Source organism: Pseudophryne corroboree, chromosome 3, assembly GCF_028390025.1.
Source record: "Pseudophryne corroboree isolate aPseCor3 chromosome 3, aPseCor3.hap2, whole genome shotgun sequence".
In the NCBI taxonomy this organism is placed as follows: Eukaryota; Metazoa; Chordata; class Amphibia; order Anura; family Myobatrachidae; genus Pseudophryne; species Pseudophryne corroboree.
Genome location: NC_086446.1, coordinates 463,276,849 through 463,301,256, shown reverse-complemented (window position 1 = coordinate 463,301,256; position 24,408 = coordinate 463,276,849). Strand labels below are relative to the sequence as shown.

Genomic DNA, 24,408 nt, shown 5'->3' with positions numbered 1-24,408 from the left:
CATGGGGGCAGATGTATTAACCTGGAGAAGGCATAAGGAAGTGATAAACCAGTGATATGTGCAAGGTGATAAACACACCAGCCAATCAGCTCCAATATGTAAATTAACAGTTAGGATTTGATTGGCTGCTTCCTTTATCACCTTGCACATATCACTGGTTTATCACTTTCTTATGCCTTCTCCAGGTTAATACATCTGCCCCCTAATTCTTAGTAAATTTCCCCACCAAGACTGAAGCATAATAGTGTGTATATATTTGTAAAGGAATGCTGTCAGGATCCTGGCAGTTGGGATCCCAACAGTCAGAATAGCGACAATGGCATATAGATGGTCAGAATCCTGATAGTAAGTACTGGGAATAGGGGGAGGGATAGGCTACGGGGGTGGGAGAGGTTATGGTTAGACTGCGGAGGGGACTGTTAGTGTTAGGATGCGGGGGTGGGAGAAGATGGGGATAGTTTTGGGTTGTAAGAGGGGATGGTTAGGGTTAGGCTGCAGGTGTGGGGGAGGTTTGGCTGCGGGAGGGGTGGGCTAGGCTGCAGAAAGAATGGTTAGTTAGACTGCAGGTGGGTATACATGGGGATAAGCTGTGGGTGAGACAATTAGTGTTAAGCTGCAAGAGGGGATGGTTAGAGTTAAGGTGGGTACACACTAGGCGATGTGCTCGATGAGCGACGTCGCCTAGTATTTTCCCTCCCATGCCGGGCGCCCAACGGCGGGCATATACACTGTGCGATATCACTAATGATATCGCACAGAGACGTCATGCCGCTGCCAGACGTTTTGGACGATGAGTCTAAATTGAGTTGCATGCACGGCCAGCACAGAGTGTCGTTAACGTCCTGCGGGGCCGCGCATCGCTCGGCAGCGGTGGCATACATACTTGGCGAAACAGTAAATGACGTCACTCAGGAAGGGTTAAAATGAGTGACATTTACTTTATCGCGTGTACCCACCTTAAGGCTGCGTGGGAGGGGGTGGTTAGTGTTAGGCTGTGGAAAGGGGAGGTTAGGGTTAGACGGTGGGAGGGGCAAGTAGGATTAAAATACTTACTGAGATCTTCGGGATTTTGACCATTGGGATGGCACAGTCGGCAACCAGGCCGACTGTGGCATCCCTCAGACGTACTGCTTTCCATCCACCACCTTCCACAGCAGCTCTCCCCATAGATTTTTATGGGGACCGTATTTAAAAAGTAAAGCTTTGCATATATTAGCTGTGTAAGCCAACGCCAATTTTAGTCAAATTTGTGGCCCAAGACTATTTAACCCTCACAAAACTACAGCTACTAATTCAAAATGGTGAATTCTAACATGGCATTTTTACCCACTTTTTCAGTTTATTTCATGCCCAAAACAAGTGTTGGGCCAGGCAAAATACAAGTGGGTCATATGTGAGCTCCCTCTGTGGGTTTCAGGTGTCAAATGTGTGCCCCAAGACTAGTTAACTCTTACAAAAATACTGTTACTTATTCAAAAAGGGTAAAATATGGTGCATGTGTCCATTTGGCAAGCCCATAACAGTGTTGGCCCAAACAAAATACCATTGAGATTTGTGTAAGGGATATTTTCTTGTTTAGACATTGTTAACTGAGTGATCCACCTTGATTTAATTGTTTTAACACAACATGGTCTGAATAAGAAGCTGGGTCATGAACAAGAAGGGAATAAGAAGCTGGCCGAATAACGAGATTTATGGTAAGAACTTACCTTTGTTAAATCTCTGTGAGGTATACTGGGCTCCACAAGGATAGACATTGGGGTGTAGAGTAGGATCTTGATCAGAGGCACCAACAGGCTCAAAAGCTTTGACTGTTCCCAGAATGCATAGCCCCGCCTCCCTGCACAGGAGCTCAGTTTTTAGTTAACCAGCCCAATGTAGTAGCAGGTAAGAGACAACAACAGTTAGTAGCCACAGACAACACAATTTCACCACAGGAGAAAGTGTCAGCGGCTAATGCCATACAAACCCAAAGAAGCTAAGTGCGTCAGGGTGGGAGCCTTGTGGAGCCCAGTGTACCTCGCAGAAAGAGATTTAACAAAGGTAAGTTCTTACCATAAATCTCGTTTTCTGCTGCCGGGTACACTGGGCTCCACAAGGATCGACATTGGGGATGTCCTAAAGCAGTTCCTTACGGGAGGGGACGCAATGTACCAGGCACAAGAACCCAGCGTCCAAAGGAAGCATCCTGGGAAGCGGCAGTATCGAAGGCATAGAACCTTATGAACGTGTTCACTGAGGACCACGTAGCCGCCTTGCACAATTGTGCAAGGGTCGCACCACGGCGGGCCGCCCAAGAAGGTCCGACAGACAGTAGACTGGGCCTTAATGTGAGCAGGAGCGGACAGACCAGCCCTCACATAAGCATGTGCAATCACCATTCTAATCCACCTGGCCAAGGTCTGCTTGTGAGCAGGCCAGCCACGTTTGTGGAAACCAAACAGAACAGAACAGAACACAGAGAGAGAGAGAGAGAGAGAGAGAGAGAGAGAGAGAGAGAGAGAGAGAGAGAGAGAGAGAGAGAGAGAGAGAGAGAGAGAGAGAGAGAGAGAGAGAGAGAGAGAGAGAGAGAGAGAGAGAGAGAGAGAGAGAGAGAGAGAGAGAGAGAGAGAGAGAGAGAGAGAGAGAGAGAGAGAGAGAGAGAGAGAGAGAGAGAGAGAGAGAGGAGAGAGAGAGAGAGAGAGAGAATCAGACTTCCGGATGGAAGCAGTCCTCTTCACATAGATACGGAGAGCCCGTACCACATCCAAAGACCGCTCTTTGGGAGCCAAAGTAGAAGAGACAAGAGCCAGAACCACTATCTCCTGATTAAGGTGTAACGAAGACACCACCTTAGGTAAATACCCGGGACGAGTCCGAAGAACCGCCTGGTCACGATGAAAAAAAATCAGATATGGGGAACTACAAGACAAGGCGCCCAAGTCAGAGACACTCTTCTAGCAGAGGCAATAGCCAGCAGAAACACCACCTTAAGGGAAAGCCACTTAAGGTCAGCCGATTCAAGAGGTTCAAACGGAGATTCTTGCAATGCCTCCAAAACCACCAACAAATCCCAAGGAGCCACAGGCGGGACGTAGGGAGGTTGGATTCACAATACACCCTGAGTGAAGGTATGTACATCAGGCAAGGTTGCGATTTTTCTCTGAAACCAAACCGACAAGGCAGAAATATGAACCTTGATGGAAGCCAGACGCAGGCCAAGGTCCAGGCCCTGCTGAAGAAAAGCTAAAAGCTTGGCCGTACTAAACTTGGAAGCGTCATAATTGTTATATGCGCACCAAACAAAGTAAGAATGCTAGACCCTATGGTAAATCCGAGCAGAAGCCGGTTTCCGGGCCCGCAGCATAGTTTGAATGACAGACTCAGAAAAACCTCTAGCCCTCAAGACGGAAGCTTCCAGAGCCACGCCGTCAAAGCCAGCCGGGCCAAGGTCGTTGTGGAAGTAGAAGGGGACACTCTAGCGAGAGGCGCCGGAGGTCTGAGAACCAGTGCCGTCTGGCCCACGCCGGAGCTACGAGAAGCAGAAGTCCTCCTTCCTACTTGAACTTCCGTATTACCCTGGGCAGGAGTGACACCGGAGGGAACACGTACGGCAGCCGAAAATCCCAAGGGAACCGCCAGCATATCCACGAACGCTGCTCGAGGATCCCTTGTTCTTGCTCCGAAGACCAGAACCTTGTGATTGTGTCGAGACGACATCAGGTCCACGTCTGGAAGGCCCCACCTTTCCACTAGGAGTTGAAACACTTCTGGAAGGAGGCCCCACTCTCCGGCGTGTACGTCCTGACAACTGAGAAAGTCCGCTTCCCAATTCAGGACCCCCGGAATGAATACTGCCGATATGGCCGGTAGATGGCGTTCCGCCCATTGAAGAATCCATGATACTTCCTTCATTGCCAAGCGGCTTTGAGTGCCACCTTGATGATTTATGTAAGTCACTGTGGTGGCGTTGTCAGACTGTACCTGAACAGGTCAGTTCTGTATTAAATGCTGGGCCAGGTTCAATGAGTGGAATACCGCCCGTAATTCCAGAAGGTTGATCGGGAGGCGAGACTCCTCCACGGTCCACTGACCCTGAAGGGAGTGTTGCTCCAACACTGCACCCCAGCCTCTCAGACTGGCATCCGTCGTCAGCAGGACCCAGTCGGGTATCCAGAAGGGACAACCCCTGCTCAATCGTTGGTCCTGAAGCCACCAGCTCAGTGACAGACGGACCTCCGGTGTCAAGGAGATCAATTGAGACCTGATCCGGTGAGGCAGGCGGTCCCACTTGGCCAGAATTAGCATCTGGAGGGGGCGAGAATGAAATTGAGCATACTCCACCATGTCGAATGCCGACACCATGAGGCCTAGCACTTGCATCGCCGAATGTAACGACACTTGCGGACGAGATATGAAGTATCGAATCCTGTCCTGAAGCTTCAGGACTTTCTCCTGAGACAAAAACAACCATTGGTTGCGAGTGTCCAATAACCATGCTCTGAGCAGGAACCAGGGATGATTTCTTCCAGTTGATGAGCCACCCGTGGGCTTGCAGAAACCGGACAGTCAGATCCAAATGACGTAGGAGAATTTCTGGGGAATTTGCCAAGATCGTCCAGGTACGGTAGGATCCTGACCCCTTGACGGCGGAGTACAGCCATCATCACCGCCATGACTCACAGAGCCGTGGTCAAACCAAAAGGTAACGCCCGAAATTGGTAATGTAGATTGCCAACCGCAAACCTCAGATACTGCTGATGCGACACTGCTATAGGGATATGCAGGTAGGCATCCTGTATGTCCAGGGAGACCATATAATCTCCAGGTTCCAAGGCCAGGACAATAGAGCGAAGAGTTTCCATACAGAACTTGGATACCTTCACAAATTTGTTCAACGCCTTGAGGTTGAGAATGGGCCGGGAGGACCCATTCGGTTTCGGGACTAGGAACAGCGGCAAATATTACCCCTGGCCCCTCTGAGCAAGAGGCACCTGTACTACCACTCCTGTTTCCAGGAGGGTCTGTACCACTGAATGAAGAGTCTTTGCCTTTACCTGATCCGAATGAACATCTGTCAGGCAAAATCGATGAGGGGGGACGGGTTTTGAAAGCGATGGCGTAACCCAGAGTGACGACTTCCCGTACCCAGGCATCTGAAGTGGTCTTCAACCATTCCTGGGTATACCTTAGAAGCCTGCTCCCCACCCTGGGGTCTCCCAGGGGGAGGCCCGCCCCATCATGCGGCAGGCTTATCGGTCTTGGAAGCTGGCTGACGGGCAACCCAGGTACGTTTGGGCTTTGGCTTGACAGATTTGGAAGTGCGACCCTGTTTGGTGTACGCCTGACCTTTTGCTTTTCCTGAAGGATGAAAGGAAGTACTTTTAACCTTCAGTACAGAAGGGGCAGTACTTGGTAGACAGGCTGTTTTAGCAGACGCCAAATCAGCCACTATCTTATTCAAGTCCTCTCCAAAAAGGGTATTTCCCTTAAAAGGGAGTACCTCCAGGGTTTTTTTTAGAGTCCAGATCCACAGACCAGGAGAGCAGCCATAAGATCCAGCGAGCTAGAACTGACGTAGTCGAAGCCTTGGCTGCCAGAACACCGGCATCAGAAGTCGCCTCCTTAACATAGTGAGAAGCCGTGACAATATAAGACAAGCATTGTCTAGCATGGTCAGAAGAGATTTCAGCTTCCAACTCCTGGGCCCGCGCTTCAATAGCTTCTGCAGCCCATGTTGCTGCAATAGTGGGCCTATGAACGGCGTCCGCAAGGGTATAAATCGCTTTTAGACAACCCTCCACACGCTTATCCGTAGGCTCTTTCAGAGATGTAACGGTAGTGACAGGTAGAGCTGAGGAGACCACCATCCTTGCCACATGTGAATCCACCAGCGGAGGTGTCCCCCAATTTTCAGTCAGCTCCGGCGCGACAGGATAGCGAGCAAGTAGCTTCTTGTGAGGCGTGAACGTCTTTCCTGGGTTTTCCCAGGATTCCTGACGAATACCAACCAGTTGATCCGTGTGTGTCTGACTAAGAAGAAAACCGGATCCTCCTGCTGTGTGCACCCGGCAACCAGGGCGCGGGAGTCTACAGCGCCGCTGTGGGAGAGATGGAGCCGCAGCAGAGAATGTCCCTGAGATCTAACCTCCGCTGCAGCCCTTGTAGACTTCACTTTTTTCTTCAAAAAAAAGCTCTTTTCTTAGACTGCCTGGAGCAGCCTCCTGTTGACATGCCTGCTACTGCAAGCACCAACTACAAAATGGAGCTCCTGTGCAGGGAGGCGGGGTTATAGAGGAGGTGGCACTATGCATTCTGTGAACAGTCAAAGCTTTTGAGCCTATTGGTGCCTCAGATCAAGATCCTACTCTACACCCCAATGTCTACCCTTGTGGAGCCCAGTGTACCCCGCAGCAGAAAAGAAGCTAACTTCAGCCTTGTTACCTAATGAACAGGGGTGGATTTAGGGGTGAGGGCGGCCTAATTTTATTATTTTTATTGCATGGTTATAAGCCCTCCTCTGATGATAGCTAATTTAATAGAATAATAAAAAGAAGAAAGTAAAAAAATAAGATTTTACTTACCGATAAATCTATTTCTCATAGTCCGTAGTGGATGCTGGGACTCCGTAAGGACCATGGGGAATAGCGGCTCCGCAGGAGACAGGGCACAAAATAAAAGCTTAAGGATCAGGTGGTGTGCACTGGCTCCTCCCCCTATGACCCTCCTCCAAGCCTCAGTTAGGATACTGTGCCCGGACGAGCGTACATAATAAGGAAGGATATAGAATCCCGGGTAAGACTCATACCAGCCACACCAATCACACCGTACAACTTGTGATCTGAACCCAGTTAACAGTATGATAAACGCAAGGGAGCCTCTGAAAAGATGGCTCACAACAATAATAACCCGAATTTTTGTAACAATAACTATATACAAGTATTGCAGACAATCCGCACTAGGGATGGGCGCCCAGCATCCACTACGGACTATGAGAAATAGATTTATCGGTAAGTAAAATCTTATTTTCTCTGACGTCCTAGTGGATGCTGGGACTTCGTAAGGACCATGGGGATTATACCAAAGCTACCAAACGGGCGGGAGAGTGCGGATGACTCTGCAGCACCGAATGAGAGAACTCCAGGTCCTCCTCAGCCAGGGTATCAAATTTGTAGAATTTAGCAAACGTGTTTGCCCCTGACCAAGTAGCTGCTCGGCAAAGTTGTAAAGCCGAGACCCCTCGGGCAGCCGCCCAAGATGAGCCCACTTTCCTTGTGGAATGGGCTTTTACCGATTTTGGCTGTGGCAATCCTGCCACAGAATGTGCAAGCTGAATTGTACTACAAATCCAACGAGCAATCGTCTGCTTAGAAGCAGGAGCACCCAGTTTGTTAGGTGCATACAGGATAAACAGCGAGTCAGATTTTCTGACTCCAGCCGTCCTGGAAACATATATTTTCAAGGCCCTGACAACGTCAAGCAACTTAGAGCCCTCTAAGTCCCTGGTAGCCGCAGGTACCACAATAGGTTGGTTCATGTGAAATGCAGAAACCACCTTAGGTAGAAATTGAGGACGAGTCCTCAATTCCGCCCTGTCAGAATGAAAAATTAAGTAAGGGCTTTTATATGATAAAGCCGCCAATTCTGACACACGCCTGGCTGAAGCCAAGGCTAACAGCATCGACACCTTCCATGTGAGATATTTTAAGTCCACAGTGGAAAGTGGTTCAAACCAATGTGACTTTAGAAAACTCAACACAACATTGAGATCCCAAGGTGCCACTGGAGGCACAAAAGGAGGCTGTATGTGCAGCACCCCTTTTACAAATGTCTGAACTTCAGGTACTGAAGCCAGTTCTTTTTGGAAGAAAATCGACAGGGCCGAAATTTGAACCTTAATGGACCCTAATTTTAGGCCCATAGACAGTCCTGTTTGCAGGAAATGAAGGAAACGACCCAGTTGAAATTCCTCTGTAGGGGCCCTCTTGGCCTCACACCACGCAACATATTTACGCCAAATGCGGTGATAATGTTTTGCGGTTACGTCCTTCCTGGCTTTGACCAGAGTAGGAATGACTTCTTCTGGAATGCCTTTTTCCCTCAGGATCCGGCGTTCAACCGCCATGCCGTCAAACGCAGCCGCGGTAAGTCTTGAAACAGACAAGGCCCCTGCAGTAGCAGGTCCTGTCTTAGAGGTAGAGGCCACGGTTCGTCCGTGAGCATCTCTTGAAGTTCCGGGTACCAAGTCCTTCTTGGCCAATCCGGGACCACGAGTATAGTCCTTACTCCTCTCCTTCTTATGATTCTCAGTACTTTTGGTATGAGAGGCAGAGGAGGGAACACATACACTGACTGGTACACCCACGGCGTTACCAGAGCGTCCACTGCTATTGCCTGAGGGTCCCTTGACCTGGCGCAATATCTGTCCAGTTTTTTGTTTAGACGTGACGCCATCATGTCCACCTTTGGTTTTTCCCAACGGTTTACAATCAGGTGGAAGACTTCTGGGTGAAGTCCCCACTCTCCCGGGTGAAGGTCGTGTCTGCTGAGGAAGTCTGCTTCCCAGTTGTCCACTCCCGGAATGAACACTGCTGACAGTGCCATCACATGATTTTCCGCCCAGCGAAGAATCCTTGCAGCTTCTGCCATTGCCCTCCTGCTTCTCGTGCCGCCCTGTCTGTTTACGTGGGCGACTGACGTGATGTTGTCCGATTGGATCAACACCGCCTGACCCTGAAGCAGAGGTTTTGCTTGACTTAGGGCATTGTAAATGGCCCTTAGTTCCAGAATGTTTATATGAAGAGATGTTTCCATGCTTGACCACAAGCCCTGGAAATTCCTTCCTTGTGTGACTGCTCCCCAGCCTCTCGGGCTGGCATCCGTGGTTACCAGGATCCAATCCTGAATGCCAAATCTGCGGCCCTCTAGTAGATGAGCACTCTGCAGCCACCACAGGAGAGACACCCTTGTCCTTGGCGACAGGGTTATCCGCTGATGCATCTGCAGATGCGATCCGGACCATTTGTCCAGTAGATCCCACTGAAATGTTCTTGCATGGAATCTTCCGAATGGAATCGCTTCGTAAGAAGCCACCATTTTTCCCAGGACCCTCGTGCACTGATGCACTGAGACCTGGCCTGGTTTTAGGAGGTTCCTGACTAGCTCGGATAACTCCCTGGCCTTCTCCTCCGGGAGAAACACCTTCTTCTGGACTGTGTCCAGAATCATTCCTAGGAACAGTAGACGTGTCGTTGGAATCAGCTGCGATTTTGGAATATTTAGAATCCACCCGTGCTGACGTAACACTACCTGAGATAGTGCTACTCCGACTTCTAACTGTTCCCTGGATCTTGCCCTTATCAGGAGATCGTCCAAGTAAGGGATAATTAAAATGCCTTTTCTTCGTAGAAGAATCATCATTTCGGCCATTACCTTGGTAAAGACCCGAGGTGCCGTGGACAATCCAAACGGCAGCGTCTGAAACCGATAATGACAGTTTTGTACTACAAACCTGAGGTACCCTTGGTGAGAAGGGTATATTGGGACGTGGAGATAAGCATCTTTGATGTCCAGAGACACCATATAGTCCCCTTCTTCCAGGTTCGCTATCACTGCTCTGAGTGACTCCATCTTGAATTTGAACCTTTTTATGTAAGTGTTCAAGGATTTCAGATTTAAAATTGGTCTCACCGAGCAGTCCGGCTTCGGTACCACAAACAGCGTGGAATAATACCCCTTTCCTTGTTGCAGGAGGGGTACCTTGATTATCACCTGCTGGGAATACAGCTTGTGAATGGCTTCCAAAACTGCCTCCCTGTCGGAGGGAGACTTTGGTAAAGCAGACTTCAGGAACCGACGAGGGGGAAACGCCTCGAATTCCAGTTTGTACCCTTGCGATACTACCTGTAGAATCCAGGAATCCACTTGCGAGTGAGCCCACTGCGCGTTGAAATTCTTGAGACGGGCCCCCACCATATCTGAGTCTGCTTGTAAAGCCCCAGCGTCATGCTGAAGACTTGGCAGAAGCAGAGGAGGGCTTCTGCTCCTGGGAAGCGGCTGCATGGTGCAGTCTTTTTCCTCTTCCTCTGCCCCGGGGCAGAAAAGAGTGGCCTTTTGCTCGCTTGTACTTATGGGAACGAAAGGACTGAGTTTGAAAAGACGGTGTCTTTTTCTGCTGATGTGGAGTGACCTGGGGTAAAAAGGTGGATTTTCCAGCCGTTGCCGTGGCCACCAGGTCCGATAGACCAGCCCCAAATAACTCCTCCCCTTTATATGGCAATACTTCCATGTGCCGTTTGGAATCCGCATCCCCTGACCACTGTCGCGTCCATAACGCTCTTCTGGCAGAGATGGACATAGCACTTACTCTTGATGCCAGGGTGCAAATATCCCTCTGTGCATCACGCATATATAGTAATGCATCCTTTAAATGTTCTATAGTTAACAAAATATTGTCCCTATCCAGGGTATCAATATTCTCAGTCAGGGAATCCGACCATGCGACTCCAGCACTGCACATCCAGGCTGAGGCGATTGCTGGTCGCAGTATAACACCAGTATGTGTGTATATACTTTTTAGGATATTTTCCAGCCTTCTATCAGCTGGTTCTTTGAGGGTGGCCGTATCAGGAGACGGTAACGCTACTTGTTTAGATAAACGTGTGAGCGCCTTATCTACCCTAGGGGGTGTTTCCCAACGCGCCCTAACCTCTGGCGGGAAGGGATATAATGCTAATAATTTTTTAGAAATTAGCTGTTTTTTATCGGGGGAAACCCACGCTTTTTCACACACCTCATTTATTTCCTCTGACTCAGGAAAAACTATTGGTAGTTTTTTCTCACCCCACATAATACCCTTCTTTGTGGTACTTGTAGTGTCAGAAAGGTTCAATGCCTCTTTCATTGCCGTGATCATGTAACGTGTGGCCCTACTGGACATTACGTTTGTCTCGTCACCGTCGACACTAGACTCAGTATCTGTGTCAGGGTCTGTGTCGACCCACTGAGGTAACGGGCGTTTTAGCGCCCCTGACGGTGTCTGAGACGCCTGGACAGGCACTAATTGATTTGCCGGCTGTCTCATGTCGTCAACAGTTTTTTGCAAATTGCTGACATTATCACTTAATTGTTTAAATACAATCATCCAGTCAGGTGTCGACTCCCTAGGGGGTGACATCACCAACACAGGCAACTGCTCCGCCTCCACATCATTTTCCTCCTCATACATGTCGACACACGCGTACCGACACACAGCACACACACCGGGAATGCTCTGATAGAGGACAGGACCCCACTTAGCCCTTTGGAGAGACAGAGGGAGAGTCTGCCAGCACACACCCAGCGCTATATATATATATATATATATATATATATATATATATATATATATATATATATATATATATATATATATACAGGGATAACCTTATATAAGTGTTATTCCCTTATAGCTGCTGTTATTATCGTTATTTGCTGCCAAAAATGCCCCCCCTTCTCTTTTTTACCCTGATTCTGAAGCAGGACTGCAGGGGAGAGTCAGGGAGCCGTCCTTCCAGCGGAGCTGTGAGGGAAAATGGCGCTTGTGTGCTGAGGAGATAGGCTCCGCCCCTTCACGACGTCCTTATCTCCCGCTTTTTTTGTGTAAAAATGGCAGGGGATTAAAATACATCCATATAGCCCAGGAGCTATATGTGATGTATTCTTTTTGCCACCTAAGGTATATTGTTATATTGCGTCTCAGGGCGCTCCCCCCCAGCGCCCTGCACCCTCAGTGACCGGAGTGTGAAGTGTGCGGAGAGCAATGGCGCACAGCTGCGGTGCTGTGCGCTACCTTAGACTGAAGACAGGATGTCTTCTGCCGCCGATTTCACCGGACCTCTTCGTCTCTTCTGGCTCTGTAAGGGGGACGGCGGCGCGGCTCCGGTGACCCATCCAGGCTGAACCTGTGATCGTCCCTCTGGAGCTAATGTCCAGTAGCCTAAGAAACCCGATCCACTCTGCACTCAGGTGAGTCCGTTTCTTCTCCCCTTAGTCCCACGATGCAGTGAGCCTGTTGCCAGCAGGACTCACTGAAAATAAAAAAACCTAAACTAAACTTTTATTCTAAGCAGCTCAGGAGAGCCACCTAGATTGCACCCTTCTCGGCCGGGCACAAAAATCTAACTGAGGCTTGGAGGAGGGTCATAGGGGGAGGAGCCAGTGCACACCACCTGATCCTTAAGCTTTTATTTTGTGCCCTGTCTCCTGCGGAGCCGCTATTCCCCATGGTCCTTACGGAGTCCCAGCATCCACTAGGACGTCAGAGAAAAAAGAATGACATTTTTTATTTTTAAAGGGAGAGAGCATACAGGGGCAGTATGTGCATGTCTTACCCATTTACATTCCATTCAAGATGGCATACGGTACAGTACAGTGGATATATTTTGGAGTTACTGCTACATTTTGGGCTGACACTACCAACAAGACCAAGTGCCGCCCCCAAACAAGTTCCACCCCTGGGCACATGCCTCATGTGCCTAACGGGAAATTTGCCACTGCTAATGAATGGTACATGTAGCGGTTCGGTATGGATGACCGGCGGACGGGATGTCAGCTGTCAATATCCCCACAGCGGCATCCCTCCCACCAGAATGCCAGCAGCGGGGAAAGCGCCAAGAGTCCCCTTGTGCTCTTCATGCTGCTGGCTCGCCTCAGGATCTGTTCCCACTCTATAGGTGTCGTGGACACCCACAAGTGAGAATAGCCTTGTTGCTCCGAGAGTCCAGCTGGCGGCATTGTCGGGATTCCGGCGTGGGTAGCCTAACCGCCAGAATCCCGACAGCCGGTAAATTAAATGCATTCCCATATAGTTGCCTTTTGCAGAGCTGTGGCTGATAGAGAGCAATGGCCCTTATTAAACTGCACAACACATGTAAATACTGCATCCACAATCCAGCAAGTTACATGCTGGGAAGGCAAACCGACAATAAACAACTTCAGGCTAGCATGTGATCTGCTGGAACGATAGAGAGCTGGCCGGGATTGCCTTACTTACGTGCACATACACAGCTGCCTCCTCCTCAGTTGTATACATGCCCTGCAGACAGCTTTGCCCCTGCCGAGGGGACATGCACAACTTCCGTGTGGCAGCCAGAGACATCGCTAATACCCTGGTACGAAGCATGGCTACAGACACACAGGCGATCATCCTCCGAGAGACACATCGCCCGCAGAATACTCCCTGCGAGGAAGGGTGTTTAACATAATAAGATAGTATACCCCCTATAGCTTTTCTAACCATATTACCCCAACTACAGCATCTCTCACAGACACTTGTCCTCTGCACAAACACATTGGCAGCCCCCTTCCATACACAACACATACATCCGGATCGGCTTCTCTCTCTCTGCAGCTGAGCGACCCCTGCTGGCGCCTCCGAGTATCTTACATCTAATATATTGAGAATGAGAATCGTCTCATGACGAGGCAGCAGGTGAGGAACGGGAGACACCTGATGGCTGAAGTGGGTACTAAAGGGTCGTACATTATAGTTTGACCATACCTCCCAACATGACCTTCTCCAGGAGGGACACAATGCTCTACTTCTGGACTTTTCTCTTAATTTATGATTGCCGGCACTTGTATTGAACTAGTTAATGGATAAGAAAGGTGTTGCAGCACAGGTGATGGCAATCATATATTAAGAGGGAAGTCCAGAAGCAGGGCATTCTGTTCCTCCTGAAGAGGGTCATGTTGGGAGGTATGGTTTGACTTTGTATAATGTGTATATGTGTGTGAGAGGTACTGTAGGTGACGGGCGCAGGACTGGGTGTACAGTATGTGTGTTACAGGGAGGTGGCTGGAATATGTGTCTGAGAGTGAGGTGAAGGGGACATGAGGGTATTTATGTAATTGTATCATATACTGAAGTGGATTGGGCAGGGCATCTATTTGTTTGAGAGGGAGGTGGCTGGGGCAAGGGCTATATACAGGGGATCAGTACAGGGCCAGCTCTACCATTAGGTGGCTGCCTAGGGCTTCCGGCCTCTGGGGGGCACCACCAGGGGCTGGCAGGCAACTTTTAGCCTGGTGGGCAAGTCCAGAGTACTGGCCCATAAGTAATGGCGCCATCTTAAATGGAGTTTTTTTTTTTTGTTTAAAAAATATTTATTAATAAAAAAAAAAAAAGTAGGCCTGGTGTAAATTATCCCAAAGATTCTTTATTATAAATTTGTCAGTGCAGGTGCGGCTTCAGCAGAGCTGTGTAGTGCAGGGGTGGCCAACCAGTCAGTGGCAAAGAGCCAGAAAAGATCTGTAGTCAAGGGTAAGAGCCATATCATGCACGCGCAAGCAACAATGGGGGCGTGGCATAGTTGGCACAAAGCCACACCCCATTTTTATGTGCACACCTTTCGGTTTGACGTTTGTAGGCGTATGACCTTGTATCAAAACCCCATTTTTAGTCATGTTGTACAGTGCCACATACAAATAAAGCCCCTGTACAGTGCCGCATATAAAAATACCAAAAAATGGGTGCCTCCACAGTGCCAAATACATATATGCCCCCACAGTGCTAGATACATATATGCCCCCACAGTGCCAGATATATATATATGTCCCCACAGTGCCAGATACATATATTCCTCCACAGTGCCAGATACATATGCCCCCACAGTGCCAGATACACATATGTCCCCATAGTGCCAGATACACATCTCCCCAGTGTCAGATATGCCCCCAGTGTAAGATAGACATGTCCCCCCAGTGCCAGATATGCCCCCAGTGCCAGATACACATGTCCCCCCAGTGCCAAATATGCCGTCAGTGCCAAATATGCCACCACTGTCAGCTACACATCTCCCCAGTGCCAGATATGCCCCCACTGCCAGCTACACATCTCCGTAAGTGCCAGATATGCCCCCAGTGCCAGATACACATGTCCCCCCAGTGCCAAATACGCAGTCAGTGCCAAATATGCCACCACTGTCAGCTACACATCTCCCCAGTGCCAGATATGCCCCCACTGCCAGCTACACATCTACGTAAGTGCCAGATATGCCCCCAGTGCCAGATACACGCCCCCCCCCCCCCTCCCTGGTTCCAGATATGTCCCCAGTGCCAGATACACGTCCCCCCCCAGTGCCAGAAACACGTTCCCCCAGTGCCAGATATGCCCCCAGTGCCAGATACATGTCCCCCCGGTGCCAGATATGCCCCCAGTATAAGAAACATATGTCCTCACACTGCGCCCCCCAAGTGCTGCTCACCACCTCGCTGCTGCTCTGCTCAGTCTGCTGCTTGTGAGGGGAGGAGAGCGCAGCGTGCGCCTCTCCTGCCCCTCAGTCTCCACTCTCCGGCGGCGTTGATTCTCTCTAATTAGGCGCCGGTCCGTGAGCCAATCAGAGTCCGCGGACCGGTAGCTAAGACTCCTGATTGGCTGCCGGTCCGCGAGCTCTGATTGGCTCACGGGCTGGCGCCGGGCACTGCAGACTAGTGCAGCGGGAGGTGCCACGGGAGCTTACGAGCCGCATGTGGAGATAGAGCCGCATGCGGCTCGAGAGCCGTGGGTTGGCCGCCGCTGGTGTAGTGGAAGGTGGCGGCAGGCCCGTGACCCTTGGCAGTAGCGTGGCCCGGGGGGCACATGGCACCGTGCCCCCCGGGCCATCCCACCTTTGGGCGCCACTGAATGAATCTAGCCAAAATCTGAAGGATGTCTCTGTATGCAGCCGCATCCTTTTACACTGTGCTGGCTGCTGCTGCAGGTCTAATCATATGTATAATGATGCAATTCACCCCAGCCCACCTGCATCTCCCCTCCAAGAGGTGGTGGTGGAGATTGCAGGTTAGTGGGCACTAGGGTGAAGCTGTGCCTAGGGTGCAGAGAGAGACCTTGCACAGTCCCTGGATCAGTATGCTTTGCCGATGGACGGGATGCTGGCGGTCAGAATACAGACAGCGGCACCCCGTCCATCACAATACCAACAACCCGCCAGTAACCCCCTAATCTTACCCCTAACCTAACCGTCCCTGTTAGGTGCCTAAACCTAATCTCCCCGGTGGTGCCTAACCCTAACCCTTCCCGCTTGTTGCCTAACTTTAACCCTCCCTTGCTGCCTAAACCTAACCCTAACCCCCTCACACACACGGCAGGATGGCAGTGCGTCCCGCTGTAAGGTCGTTCGGTATACCGGCTGGCGGTAATGTGACACCAGCATCACGAGAGGCGTCAGTATCTTGACGCCGGCATTGCATACTCCCTCTGGATCCCAGCGTCTGTATTTTGGCCACCAGTATCCCGTATGTCGGTGAGGTAACTGCTTCCCATATACAGTATGTGTGAGAGGGAGGTAGAAGGTGCAGGTCTGGGGCAGGGGTTAAAGTAGGCTGGAACGGAGCGGAACTGCATTCAGTCAGTTGTAATTGGAGGTGGAACGCGTTCCGCCTCCTCCCGCCCACCTTGTCCGGTCAAAACATCTAAGTACTGGCAGCTGCGGCTGTCTGATTATAAAGGAGGCTGGCTTCTCTCTGGCTGCACCGCCTCCGACTGCCCATGGGGACCTGTCTCCACTACGTCAGAAGGCTGTCTCCTGCCGTCTGACCCGACTTACCAATGTGACCGGCGCCTGAAGTGCAGGATCCCTCCGGTGGATTTCCATCTCTCTCTGTGCCTCTCCTGACCAGAGCTCACACCCACAGCCTGCCACCTTCATTACCAGAGCCTCTGTCTCTCATCACCTGCAGCTCCGGTGGTGCCTGGACACATCTTCTGGCGCTGCTCCTTTGACTTTAACGGACCATGTTCCATGGACCATGGTTTAATGGTGATGCCTGCCTACGGCTCCAAGGTACTGTGTTCCCCGTGCGCTGGGTCCCTCTATGGTTACCTCATTGGCTGCGCTACTACCAAGGCTGGCAATAGAAATTATGGGGTAGGTAAATTTACCGAAGCGTCCTAGAGGCAAGGTGGCGGAGACCTGACAGCAACGCCAGCCCTTTTCCTCCACCAAGGCAGGAGCCACCGCTAGTCTGGAGTTCTACAGAGCATCTTGTACGTTGTTGTCAACTTGTATTCTAAGTTTGAACTTGGTGGTTGGAATTATGGTACAGGTGCGCCTAAACAGAAAAGCATTGAGCAGTAGAGGTAAGTTCATCTCACTGAATATTTCTCAAATTCAGAAGCACCATCATAGGCGTGCACATGGAGGGTGCCTAATGTTTGGCACATGCAGCAGTGATCGTCGGTGGCCACACTGAAATAGGAACATCCTTCCGGCTCCGATTGTGACGTGTGCCTGCTTGCACTATCTCTACCTCCTTCTGCCCTCTCTCGGACGCCGAGCCTGCTGCTAATTCCTGTACCCCGCACACTGCACCCGTCGCTTGGTCAGTACTGTGAAAGTCGAAAAATATTGCAGTGCACACATCACGTACAAACTACACACAGATGGCCTCCCTGCGTGCACTTGTTCTGTCGTGCGTGCGCATATCCGCAATTTGCGTATGGTCGCTCCCGCGGTCCTGCGCATTAGCGCTTGGTATGAGTATTTACGGTAGAGTTTGTGAACGCACGGAAGGCTATCAAAACACATTACATATTTAATCCAAATAGTGCACAATGTACACAGTGGGGTCAATTCTATTCGGCAACTAAAGAATAGCGCCGGGAATTAGCTCCCGACGCTATTCAATTCAGCTAAAGTTAAGTCGGCGATGTCCCGTTCTCGCCGACTTAACAGGTAGTTTTGTCGGGAGAACGGGCATTCTCCGACTTAACTACCCGGCGCGAGGCTGATTCCCGACAGAATCAGCCTCGCGCCGGCCGCGAGGCAGCACTTTTGTCGGGTTTATTCTCTCATCCCCCGGGGATGAGAGAAGAATTCCCGACAATTGCGGGCAACTAGTAGCAGAATTGAATAGCGTCGGGAGCTAATTCCCGGCGCTATTCTTTAGTTGCCGAATAGAATTGACCCCATAGTCTCCTAGCACCACATCAGAAATTAACATCAGTTTAAATGGTAACAGAACAAAGGGATTCACCTTTACAGGATAGGAGGGGACAGAACAAGGTTACAAGGTGGTGTTTGGTATCCAGCTGTAGGGTATTTTAAGGGAAACATTCCAGTGTTGGTTTGAGGAAGATCGCATGTTCCTGCGGATAGTTATGTGCAGGAGCAGAATATAGAGATAAACTGTATTTACTGTATATTATGTATGCGGCGGGAATCCAGAGGAGACCACCCACAAGAGCAGTTGGGAAAGACATCGCCTACCTATTCAAATCGACCTATGACCTCTCCTGTACTGTAAAAGTGCATTCCTGTGTCCAATGGACAAAGGGATTACAGTATCCATTGTATTGCTTTTGGAAGAATTGTATAAATAAAGCCTGCTGCAGCCTGGTCACACACAAGACTCACAAAGTTATCTATCAGATGACCAGGGACCGGCCGGGTTGCGCAAGCTTGTCCACTCAAGTATGTACCATTGAATGTAGCCATTTACTGTTATATTGTATTGTTTGTTTTGTAACCCCCTTTCAGCAATAATACGCTGTGGTGTCGGAACCCAGTGGTTTAACTACAGACTGGTGTCGTGTATTTCTTCCCCTGCTAAGGTTTAAAGTGTAATAGCATCACACTGCATTGCTGCATAAGGTTTAAAGCGTAATAGCATTGCATTGCATTACTGTAAAGGTTTAAAGTGTATCTCTGGGTGTGTGTGCGCTGTGTGTGCTTTGTACCCCCAGCGCGGCGTTTGTACGCTAAGTCCGTACAGTGATACGGGACTCCGTACGCAAACAGTGTATAAAATACGTAGCGTGTGTACTAGGTTTAGCGGCCGCAGCGGCCCCATGGTAAAGTGTATTCTAAGTGTGTATAAGGTATAGCTTTCTTTCCTGTAAGATAATCAGCATTATCAGTACGGACTGATGTTACTTTAGTGGCCGGCGGCTGCACTGAAGTATAAACCTCCTTCTGTCTCCGCCTTGTGATGTGACGCCCACCTGCGCTCAGTCACCACTCAGTCAGTCAGTTAGTAAATCTGCAGGTGCACTCAGACAGAAAGAGAAAATCAAGGATATTTTTTTGTGACTATACATGACACCCATACATAAACCCCCCACTGTCAGCATACTGGACTTAGGGCCTAATTCAGACCAGATCGCAGCAGCTAATTTGTTAGCTAATGGGAAAAACCATGGCCCTCATTCCGAGTTGTTCGCTCGCTAGCTGCTTTTAGCAGCATTGCAAACGCTAGGCCGCCGCCCTCTGGGAGTGTATCTTAGCGAAAGATTAGCAGAACTACGAAATAATTTGCTGCAGGTTCTGAGTAGCTCCAGACCTACTCCTAGACTGCGATCACCTCGGTCCGTTTAGTTCCTGGTTTGACGTCACAAACACGCCCTGCGTTTGGCCAGCCACTCCCCCGCTTCTCCAGCCACTCCTGCGTTTTTATCTGGCACGCCTGTGTTTTTTAGCACACTCCCTGAAAACGGACAGTTTCCGCCCAGAAACACCCACTTCCTGTCAATCACACTACGATCACTCGACAATCATCAAAACGTCACTCGACCTTGTGTGAATCTACTAAGTTTTGTGTGAAAGTACTGAGCGCATGCACGCTGCGTACCATGCGCATGCGCATTTTTTTTACTTAATCGCTGCACTGCAAAAATCAGCAGCGAGCGAACAACTCGGAATGACCACCCATGTGCAGTGCAGGGGGGGCAGATATAACGTGCAGAGAGAAAGATTTGAGTGAGTTATATTGTTTCTGTGCAGGGTAAATACGGTCTGGTTTATTTTTACACTGTAATTTAGATTTCAGTTTGAACACACCCCACCGAAATCTAACTCTCTCTGCACATGTTATATCTGCTCCTCCTGCAGTGCACATGGGGAGTCATTCAGATCTGATCGCAGCTGTGCGTTTTCGCACAGCGGGCGATAAGATCCGAACTGCACATGCGTATGCATTACGCGGCTGCAACGGGCATAGGCACCCTGCGACGGGATTGTGCGAAGGATCCATTCTGACAGTGTCTGATGTCAGCTCCGGCCCCGATCATCAGGATTCTATCGCACAGGAACAGTAAGTCCCGGGCTGCGCAGAGACTGCACAAAATCAGTTTGTGCAGCTCTGCTACACATGCGATTGCACACTTGTATGGCGAAAATACACTCCCCTTGTATGCGGCGACTATCTGATCACAGTACTGCAAAAATCGCTGCCCAGCGATCAGATCTGAATGACCCCCTTGGTTTTGCTCATTAGCTAACAAATTTGCTGCTGCGATCAGGTCTGAATTAGGCCCTTGGGGGGTCATTCCGAGTTGATCGTAGCTGTGCAAAATTTTGCACAGATACGATCAACTTCCCTGACATGCGGGGGGACGCCCAGCACGGGGCTAGTCTGCCCCGCCTGTCAGTCCGGCCCCTCTCGCAGAAGTGCAAAGGCATCGCACAGCGGCGATGCCTTTGCACTTCAGGAGTAACTCCCGGTCAGCGCAGCTTTAGCGTGCTGGCCGGAGCTACTCCTCACTCCCTGGCCCGCAACGGCTGCGTATAATGTCATGCAGTCGCTGCGGCCCGCCCCCCGTTCGGTCCAGTCACGACTGCGTTGGCCGGACCGCGCCTACGAAGCGGCGACCAAGCACCGCCGTTTCGCCCCCTCCCGCCCATCGATCGCCTCTGCCTGTCAATCAGGCAGAGGCGATCGCTGTCCTGCTACGGCCGTCGGCCGTCCCGCATGCGCAGGCGCAGCAGAGACGTGTTCGCTCTGCTGCGTGAAAACGCAGCGAGCGAACGGGTCGGAATGACCCCCTTAGTACTTTACTTTTCACCTTCCATTGCAGGACACATCCATGAGCATGTGGTGTTCTTGTAGGAGAATGCAGCTCTTCTCACATATATGAAATGAATTAATTTTGGGGTATATTCAATTATTGACTGCGCCAGCCAAATCCAGTTAGTGGGGATTCAACCATGCGTGAATCCAGCTACAAAAAGGCACACTCTGGGATTCACTTTTGTGAGAAACCCAATGATTCTGCAGCTTGCACGGAATCAGTGAGCTTCCACAAGGTAATCCTCGATTTAAAGCATGAAGAAAAAGTTATTTAAATGAATAGCCTTTCGTCGTGCCGCAGTTAGCCGGCAATTGACTAACTGAATATGCCCCTGTATGGTTAAACTTATCTTCTAAGCACCATGTTTCAGTCACATCATGGGTGGATTCTGAGCTGGGAGCAAAGCAAACAAAAAGTAGGAGAGTGGGCAAGACTGAGGGCGGCTAAGGTTGACCCTACAGACACAGAGTCTGTAACAAGTATTAAATATATGTTGTGCTAGTACTAATTATGAACTGTATCTGGATCATCAATCTCCAAAAATAAAACCAGTCTTCAAAACAATAATGTTAAATATTTCCAGAAGATTTGGGCTCCTTGGTACTCTTGTTATACTATCCTCCATTTGGAATACATAACTTTCTCTTACGTCCTAGAGGATGCTGTGGTCCACATTAGTACCATGGGGTATAGACAGGTCCATTAGGAGCCACTTGCACTTTAAGAGTTTGAGAGTGTGGGCTGGCTCCTCCCTCTATGCCTCTCCTACCAGACTCGTTTTAGAAAATGTGCCCGGAGGAGCCGGTCACAGCTAGGGGAGCTCTCCAGAGTTTCTCTAGTAAAGTTTATTTTTAGAGTTTATTTTTTTACAGGGAGGCTGCTGGCAACAGCCTCCCTGCTTCGTGGGACTAAGGGGGGGGAGTAGTGTCCGCCCTGCGGGGTCTAAGCCACTATCTCCGCTGACAGGACACTGAGCTCCTGAGGGTGATGATCGTTAGCCGCCCTAGGCGGCCGCTCACTCCCGCAGCATGCCGCCACCCCCTTACAGAGCCAGAAGATCAGTGGCGAGTCAGTCACCAGCCCCTCTGGCAAGCGGGGAGCCGGTGTGAAGATGGCGGCAACAGGGTATGGAGCACAGTACTGACTGCGCTCCAAGGCTCAGCGGTACATAGTGCGGCGCTGTGAGTGGCGTCCTGAGCCAGCGCCTAAACCCTACACTGACCTCCAAGCCTGTCAGGGTCCCAGGATCGCTGCCAGCACAATTCCTCAGGCCAGTATAATCTTCTGAAGAGCGTGAAGACAGCGCCATTAAGGGGGCGGAGCTTCTCAGAGCGGACCCAGCAGCGTGCAGCGCCATTTTCCTGGCTGCAGAAGCGCTGTCAGTGAAAGCAAGTCCCCCCATGTCAACTCCAGCTATCTCCAACGGTACCAGGGGGTTGTAGAAGGGGGGGGGGGGGGGGCTGTATACAGGCTGTGTAACCTATTAAGGTACACAGTCAGCGCTGGTAGGGGAGTCCCTATACCTTGAAAGCGCTGTGTGTGGGGGTGAAACTCTGTGTAACGTCCCTTCTGTGTGTGTGGAGTGTTTGGGGTCTCATTTTAGCTATGTCTAGGGACTCTGTGTCATATGCTGCAGAGGATTTATCCTCTCAGGATGATCTCATTCCAGGTAATCAGGATTGCACTGTTTTAGTGCAGATACCAGCAAGGGAGTCTGAATGGTTTTCCTCATTTAAATCTATGATGGCTGAGATTTCTACTAGGGTTTCACAGAATGAATCTGCAACTCAGGTATTACAGAACTCTGTAGCAGTTTGGTCCGGTTCTGTTACCTCTGGGCCTCTCTCTGTAGGTTCCCATAAACGTACTCTTGCCCAGATTATGCAAGATGACATGGATACCGATTCTGATATGGCAGACGGTGATGTGTACATGCTCAGGGGGACTGCATCGCTTGCTAAAGGGGTGCAGTTGATGATAGAGACTTACTTCACAGACAGTAAGAAAGCCTCGCTAACCTTCCCTGCGTCCAAAGAATTGAATGTTATCTTTGAAATTGAAGAGGATAGAAAAAAATGGGAAAACCCACCCATAGTGGACGCATCTGTATCCAGACTCTCAAAAAAAGTGGTTATGCCGGTTCCAGGATCTACCGCTTTAAAGGAGACGGCTGATTGCAAAGTTGATGCTATGCCAAATCTATCCTACAGGGAGCCATTCAGAAGTTGGTGGAGGCACAGGTTATTGCACCGGTTCATCCACAGATGCGAAACAAGGGTTACTATTTGAACCTTTTCGTGGTACCGAAACCGGATGTTTCGGTCAGGCCCATTCTGAACTTAAAATCACTAAACCCCTTTCTGAGGGAGTTCAAGTTCAAAATGGAGTCTCTACGGGCAGTGATAACAGGTCTGGAGGAGGGGGAATTCCTGGTATCCCTGGATATCAAGGATGCGTACCTCCACATTTCGATTTGGCTGCCGCATCAAGCTTATCTCCGATTCGCACTGTTGGACTGTCACTATCAGTTCCAGGCCCCGTCATTCGGTCACTCCACAGCACCGAGGGTATTCACCAAGTTGATGGCAGAAATTATGGTTCTCCTCCGCAGACAGGGGGTGAACATAATTCCATATCTGGACGATCTGTTGATAAAGGCATCGTCCAGGGAGAAGCTGTTACAATCCATTCTTCTCACGACCCACCTGCTCAGGGAACATGGTTGGATCCTGAATCTTCCAAAATCACATTTGGAACCAACCAGGTGGTTGTCCTTTTTGGGAATGATCCGCGACACGGAAGTGCAGAGGGTGTTTCTTCCAGAGGAAAAAGCATTGGTGATACAAACAATGGTCCGGGATGTCCTGAAGCCAGCCCGGGTGTCGGTTCATCAGTGCATTCGCCTTCTGGAGAAGATGGTGGCCTCTTACGAGGCTCTGCAGTACGGGAGATTTCATGCTCGGTCCTTCCAACTGGATCTCCTGGACAAGTGGTCGGGATCCCATCTACATATGCACCAGAGAATATGTCTGTCGCCAAAGGCCAGGATTTCGCTCCTCTGGTGGTTGCAACTGCCTCACCTTTTGGAGGGCCGCAGGTTCGGGATTCAGGACTGGATCCTTCTAACCACGGATGCAAGTCTCCGGGGCTGAGGCACAGTCACTCAAGGGGAGACCTTCCAAGGAAGGTGGTCAAGTCTGGAAGCCGGCCTGCCGATAAACATTCTAGAACTAAGAGCCATCTACAATGGTATTCTCCAAGCGGCCCATCTTCTGAGAAATCAGGCCATTCAAGTGCAGTCGAAAAATGTAACGACAGTGGCTTACATAAACTAACAGGGCGGCAATGTCAGAGATAACAAGATTCATCCCGTGGGCAGAAAAACATGCGTTGGCGCTGTCAGCAATCTTCATTCCGGGAGTAGACAACTGGGAAGCGGACATCCTCAGTAGACATGATCTCCATCCAGGAAAGTGGGGTCTCCATCCGGAGGTTTTCAAGGAGGTAACAGATTTTTGGGGTGTACCTTAAATAGACATGATGGCCTCTTGTCTCAACAAGAAGCTATGGCGATATTGTTCCAGGTCGAGGGACCCGCAAGC

At 50.1% G+C, this 24,408-nt stretch overlaps 1 protein-coding gene across 1 annotated transcript in view; it reads right to left on the bottom strand.

Moving 5' to 3' along the window:
* The window catches only part of RSAD1 (radical S-adenosyl methionine domain containing 1), a 95,998-nt gene extending 82,622 nt beyond the window's left edge, over positions 1-13,376 (bottom strand). Inside the window, exons 1-2 of the mRNA XM_063960701.1 lie at positions 13,342-13,376; positions 13,013-13,198 (exon numbers count right to left, since the gene is read on the bottom strand). Coding sequence (XP_063816771.1) covers positions 13,013-13,165 — 153 coding nt within the window. The 5' untranslated portion in view covers positions 13,166-13,198; positions 13,342-13,376. The remainder of the gene's footprint in view (positions 1-13,012; positions 13,199-13,341) is intronic.
* Positions 13,377-24,408: the final 11,032 nt, after the last annotated feature.